This window comes from Anastrepha ludens, chromosome 5 (genome assembly GCF_028408465.1).
Source record: "Anastrepha ludens isolate Willacy chromosome 5, idAnaLude1.1, whole genome shotgun sequence".
NCBI lineage: Eukaryota > Metazoa > Arthropoda > Insecta > Diptera > Tephritidae > Anastrepha > Anastrepha ludens.
In genome coordinates this window covers 127,083,952-127,090,835 of record NC_071501.1, presented here as the reverse complement: position 1 = coordinate 127,090,835, position 6,884 = coordinate 127,083,952, and the positions used below count along the sequence as shown (strand labels likewise).

The 6,884-nt window shown below is 35.4% G+C and overlaps 1 protein-coding gene across 2 annotated transcripts in view; it reads left to right on the top strand.

Moving 5' to 3' along the window:
- Positions 1–6,353, top strand: part of LOC128864577 (protein pinocchio) — a 61,402-nt gene extending 55,049 nt beyond the window's left edge. The window contains exons 1-4 of one of the 2 annotated variants that reach the window (XM_054104320.1): positions 522–984; positions 4,564–4,621; positions 5,136–5,385; positions 5,547–6,353. In XM_054104320.1, coding sequence (XP_053960295.1) covers positions 4,566–4,621; positions 5,136–5,385; positions 5,547–5,750 — 510 coding nt within the window. In that variant the 5' untranslated portion in view covers positions 522–984; positions 4,564–4,565 and the 3' untranslated portion in view covers positions 5,751–6,353. Of the gene's footprint in view, positions 1–521; positions 985–4,563; positions 4,622–5,135; positions 5,386–5,546 lie in introns of those variants that run through there. The other variant, XM_054104319.1, reaches the window with a different exon arrangement.
- The last annotated feature ends 531 nt before the right edge of the window (positions 6,354–6,884 follow it).

Below are 6,884 nucleotides of genomic sequence, written 5' to 3'. Positions count from 1 at the left end.
TAATTTTGTTGCTACAGTTGCATTTATCACTATCGTTTTGTAATTTCTCGCTCATTCTCTCTCTCTCTCTCTCTCTCTCTCTCTCTCTCTCCCCGATCAGTTTTATGAATTCGCATATTAACGGCTCATAAAAAAATTTGTAGTGGGGAGGGCGGTGAGCTGGCAGACCACTTATACGGCACGTTGGTTGTCAGTGCTTCCTCTATCCCAAAGCTTCTCGCCTCTCCGCCTCTGCGTGCTCTTTCCGTTTCCTTGGTTCAGTGTTCCCATTGAAAATGGCACAGTTGCATACATACATATGTACGAAATAAATACTTACACGAATTTGAAAACTTGTATGCACGCACACGTCACACACATATGGTTATGTATGCAAGTACGTATGTATGTACATATGTATACCATTTAGTCATTTGCTGGGACCCAAAGCGTACCCAATACACTGGATGTCGTCGACTCAGTTTACTGTAAACGGCAGCTGTAGCGGTGGCTGCATTGTGTGCGAAATCTCATAAAAGTCGGACACACACTGCGTATGATTTCAGTCGTTTGAGTTGAGTCGTGCCTTTCACTTCGTAGCTGAAGCAAATAACGTAAATTTGTGATTAGCAAAAGAGTTGAATGCGGACAAATAACGGAAGCAACCAAATTGATATGAATTAAAAAAAATATAGCTTAAATAAGTAAAACCAATTGAGCTGGAAAAGTTGTAAAATTGTTCAGCTGCAGTCTAAATAAAGACAAATGCTCAATATAGTTGAAACATCAACGTTAAAAAAACATTAATCGTGAATCCAAATTGTTAACTGTGTCGCTGATAAAATTGTCGATACAATAATCGAGAACAGTGTGTATGAAACTGTGTCAGCAAAAGTCAAAACGCAAACAGATTGAAACTTTGTGCTACGGTTTTGTCAAGAGGTCGAAGCCTCTCCATAAAGTGCATATTTTTATTTGGATTTCATATCGGTCGAAATATAATATGTAAGTTTTGCTGAATACAAAATTCGTTGGTTGTGAATTTTAAATTATTGTAATGTGAGCGTCAAAGTATAAATAAATGGTCCGTGGGTAGCCAATGCCATAGTAACCTTACTTTACTAGTTGCATTAATAGACTTACTACAGACATATTATACATACATGTATACTATATGAAGAAACATTAAAAGTAAAGGACATAAATATTTCTAAACTGAATGTCTGACCGACAGAATTGACAGCTTTGCAATTTCATATTACAAACGTTTTTCTGTTGGACGCCTATTAAGTATTTGAACCAAAATATATTTACCAAAGCCTCTTCTGCTACTAGTTGCATGCTTTAAAAAAGAAACAAATAAGCACTTTTTATATATTTTATTGTTAATTGCTTAGCGTTAGACGCACACCTCAAATCGAACCTGGCCTTACATTTCGTCTAACTCTCCATGTGGCATGTGTCATGTCTCAAGTCTTGCCAAGAAAGATTGTTCACATATCTCAATATCACAATCTATTGACAGTAAACCCATTCCAGCTGCATTTTGTTGTGCTACAATGCTTGTCTTATAGCAGCGATATGTTAAATGTAACGACCGGGACTTCTGTGAACTTTTGCCAACCCATTTGACTGAAATTTACCCATGAAATTCCATTCGAATCTGTTGCTTTTTTATTTGCCTTGACAGGTCCCCCGTATATTCGTAGCGGATTTTTATTTTTTCATTCCTTATAGAGCTAATTCGAACTCGTTTTAACAAATTGTAGAATTCCGTTTAACAACTGTAGAAAGTTAAGACAAAAACTGTAAATAAAGATACTCAAATTTTAAAGACCCTGTAGTTAGTTAATTTCATAAAAGAATGCTTGCACTGCTTCCTTTGGCTTTGATTGTACTCTGCATTCCTGTTTTCACTTTTAATTCAATTAATTTTCTATGTGTATTTGTATGATGGAATCTTTGATTACACGAGCGTGTGTACGTTTGTTCAATAGCTGCATGCCATCCGTTGTTGCAGAAGCTGCCGTTGGGGCAATTAATGCGATATTGTATTGCACATTGCATGTGTCCAACAGCGTGACCAATAATTCTGCTTAGTCTGCTCTTTCCTATTGTTTTGCTTAGTACTGTTGAATCTTACTATTTTTTATAGCTGTAAATATCGTCGGCTCTAGCATACGATTCCCCAAAGAAGCTCCGGCGAATAAAGACAATGTAGATTTTTTCTAATAAAGCATTCTCCGCAGTTCGTGGCATTGATCACAGTTATGCTAAATAAAAATACTATAACAGTATAAAGCTCAGTTCTATTAGCTTTCTAAGTATATGAGAGAGAATATTTGCAGTCTCTTATTGTAAAATATCTTCCAACACTGAGCATCAATTGTTGCAGTAATGGAACATGTGCCTATGAGTGCTTTATTCTTTGTCGTGTGTGACTTAAAGCTGACGATCAGAGACACTTTTCTGCAATGCGGCGTTGACGTCAACGGGCTTTGCAAACATTAAATAAAAAAACAGGTGGGGGAAAAGAAACAACAAGTGTCAACTTACAGCTGAGCAAATTTTGCGTATCTCCATCAGCATAGTAATGCAAATTGATACATTCAAGAGATCGTGTGCTTCATATGTGTATTAAAGCTGACATTAATTAGCGGGGAACTAATAAACTTTAGGTCCACACTTAGCTCCATATGCACATTTGTGTTCAGCAATGTCACATAACATACAAATGTAGGTTTACACTGATGTATGCGTTGCCAAGTAATTACTGCTATGAGTTAGTCGTAGCAAAGAGGGCAAATAAAATGATAAATACTTTTTAAGTGAAAACCAAAATCTAGTTTTACGAAATCGTTAAGCGCATTTTACCAGTTTTTGGACGTTTACCCGGCTCTCGAAAATAATTACCATGTGTACATACCCATGACTGGCGGTTATTTTGTGGACCTGGTGCATGGCAAATAAAAGTCTACGCCTCGTTTTTCGTCTCACTAATATGGACTATGTTATCCAAAGATCAATGTCCACACGCATGCATACATACATAGTTGTATTTTGAGACTTATTCACACATATGCACATTATTAAATGTCTATATCAAAAGAGAAACGGGAAACGGTTTATAAAGCCATGAACGCTAAAGAATTTCTTTTTATTTTTCACATTTTAAAGTTATTCTGATTTATTTCATGCATTTCGGAGCGTTCGCTGTATCATATTCTGTTTCACTTGTATGCAGTAGTAACTAGTTGGCCATGTATGATAAATATGTATTTAAAACATCAAAATGCACAAAAATAAGTAGGTAGGTAGGAGGTACTGCAAATAATTTTGAAAATAAAGGTCAACGAATTGAGTTCAGTGAATCGTACTCGAACAATATTCTTTGAACCTTCGTATTTATTTTTACATGACTGCATAAATACAAATTGTTCGACGGCCTTTGTGTGTGAGCATTAACATTGCTTAGATTTCAAATTTGGCAGTCGTTGTTTTTAAACCTGTTGTTCGATTAATTATTATTTTTTGAATTTCTTCGAACCAACATACTTTGCATTTTTCCAATGTTTTTAACCGGAATGACACATTCAAGTAATATGAATTATTTTATAACTTCCAGATAATTTTGTGCGGTTATTCCCAATATTTCATACCTCTTGTTAATTATTCACAAATAAAGATACATACATACATACACGCTTATGTACTTACATACACATAGAAAATTGCTTTGTATTGCTGGCCCGACCAACAACTTAGAATAGTGTCTTTGTTTCTCAAGTTTCCACTACATCTCATTCACTGAAAATTTTTGCTTATACATTAATGGGTATCTGTATACATCTACGTACATACTTATATGTGTGACTCATTATAAACGACTGTGCTTGCCGAGTAAATTGATTTGTATATCTATTTCGATGCATTATTCATATTCACACACACAGATGTACTTACTTTTATACAGATGTGCGGCAATTTTTACACCTGCATTTATCCTAGACGCCATGCAAAAGCACCTACTTGCATGGTTGCATTTTTACATAGGCGTGTACATGTGTGTATGTATGTTTGTATGATGTGCTTTTGCGCTGTAAGTACAGTATTCTAGTCATGTGAAAAGCGCAAAAATAACTACAAAACAGTCGCACCCACTCAAATACACTGCTCTGAAATTAAAAATAGACATTTTCTGAAAATAGCACCACGCCAGGTACACAAATAAAATGGGAATCCAAACACATGTACATATGTATGTATGTAAGTATCATATTTGCATAAGTGTGCTTGCTAGCAGTGCAATTGACAGCAGCCGATCTTTCAGTTCATGGACATTTAACTCCATCGGTGGGGGGATGCAGGAAGAGGTTGCGAACTGTTATGTAAAAAACTTCAAAAGTTTTATATAGACTACTTTTTGTGCATCATATACAGCTTCGTATTGAATAGCGTAAATATTTTTTTGAAGAGATTCGTCCATAATACCTCATGATTTATAAGCGCTTAATTATATATGTAATATGTAATTGATTCGTTTATCGATATTTAATGTTTATATATTTTTCTATTTATTTTCAGCAATGTCTTTAGCCAGTGTACATGGTCCACAATTCACGGATATCTGCAGCCCCCTAGGGTAAGTTCAATAAATCAACTTTTATATATACGAGCATGTGCATGCATGTATGTATGTTTGTATGTGTGCAAGTACAAATATGAACTAACTTAAACAATTCTATAGAAATTCTTCCTCTTATTCTTATCGCTTGCATTGCATTGGAAAAATGCCGTCATATTTTACTATTTACTACAAATAAGTAACCATAATAAAGTAATCACATCACGTCAAGGTAGATCTTCGCACAAGCAACTGCCTTTTGCCACGCCGGCATCGTCTTGCTTTTGGTTTTCACGGTCGTGTCCCTTACATGCCTAGAATTCTCGTCATCTGCACTTGTGGAACCCAGCTGAAATCAGTAGTCGGCATAACCGTCGCACCCAACACGCGGCGCCAATGGTCATCCATATTTGCATATGACACGGAGCTAAAGTCCTCAGCTTATTTGAACATCGACAATACATATTAATACAATATTTAAATTTTCAACTCAAATAATTATAATTAATCTATTTATTTATTTTGCTTACAGTCGCAGCAGTATCAGCATGTCTTCTTCGTTATCGGATTTGGTCGGTAGTCCTTTGGAAATTTCCGTAGACAACGTACTCACTATTGAGGAGTTGCGTCAGCAAATGGGGTCCTGTTTCACATGTGGTGTGTCCTGGACGGATGACCATGTTTCCCTTGACTGTAGTGAATGTGGGGGCTATAGCTTAGAGCGTCCCTGCCCGCTATGTGATGGCCAGTGTGACGTCCAATGGAAGCGTGATTTCACCATGGTAGGTATAACATGAATTTAAAATTACTACAAAAAATAAACTGAGAGTGCAGCATGTGCACAGCTTCAGTGGCTTGATAGGATCTTCGCAATCAATCTCTTTCTTAAGTCGCCTGACCATAAGACATTTACTTATACCATTTCCTCTCCTCTTTCTTATAGTCGCATGCGTGTGGCAAAGCTCGCTGGCATGGTGTGTGTCCCAGCTACCAGGAGGTGATGACACATTTAAATCCTCTCGAAGCTGCTGCTACCGCCACTTCCTCCGCTGCTCCATCAACGTGCGCCAATGCCGCTACACATTTGCGATTGGCACAGGAACTATGTCTGCGGTTGGAACAACTTTCGGCAAGTGCTCACACGTGATTGCTTTTCATTTCGACAATTATACGCGAATAAGCGAGTGCAGCAGTGGCCTGAAAGTTCCTCAATTGAATCCATTGAAAACCAATATTAAATTTAAACTGAACCAACTCAACTCAATCTTCTTAAATGCATCAATACTTGCATCCACATCTACGTCGTAGATAATTTACATAATATGTTATCTTAAATTAAAAAAATTTTTTTATAACTATTTTCATTACTCTTAAGCCTCTATAGATAGTTCAGTAGTGGTTCTCTAGACAATTCTAGCTCTGTAATTGCACTTCAGTAATGCTAACTATGAATTAAAGAGATTTTGATTCAATTCCCGCATTATAGAAACTACTCCCTGGTAATCAGCAAAAAAAGGTCTATCTTCAAAAGATGTTGTATTTAAGTTTGCCATATTTGTAATTGTGGCGTTTCTGTTAAGACTTGCATACATAAAAAAGAAGGGAGTTGCTTATTTTGTAATGTTTTGTAAAGTTAAATTAGGATAATTAAGTGCGACGGAGTGATTGTAGCCTTTGACAAATGTATTGTAATTCAGGGCGAAATATTTGTGAATTTGTAACGGAAATAGATTTAGAATAGCAAAACAGAGACTTCGGAATTATCTACAAATAAATAATTAAAAATTAAAAAAATTAAGAAAATAATTTTATAGAAAAGGGAAAGGATTTGACATAAGCCAAATACAAGCCAAATTAACGATAGTTTGAATGAATGAGATGGTTGCATTTTGCATCCTTACAAAATAACGTATGAAAAAAAGTTTTTCGAAACCGAATTTAAGTCAACATTATATATTACATATTATAATATTGGTGAGAACTTTTGCTCCAAATACATTTCGAATGCTCAATTGATAAGCGCTGTGCCGTACTTATTTAGAAAAATTTAAAGTCATCTCTATTTAACTAATACCGTCTAATAAATAATTTCGGATTTAATGCTAAGCCTTAAACAATTTGTAGAAGTAATAACGGAAGTATGCGTTTTTAGATTTTCTGTGAAAATCTTTCTATTTTTATGCTATTATTTAAACAATAAATATAAGTTTTTTGAATGTAATTGCATTCTATTCCGCTATATCGTATTAGTATATTTCATTTGTGTATATAGCATAAAAAA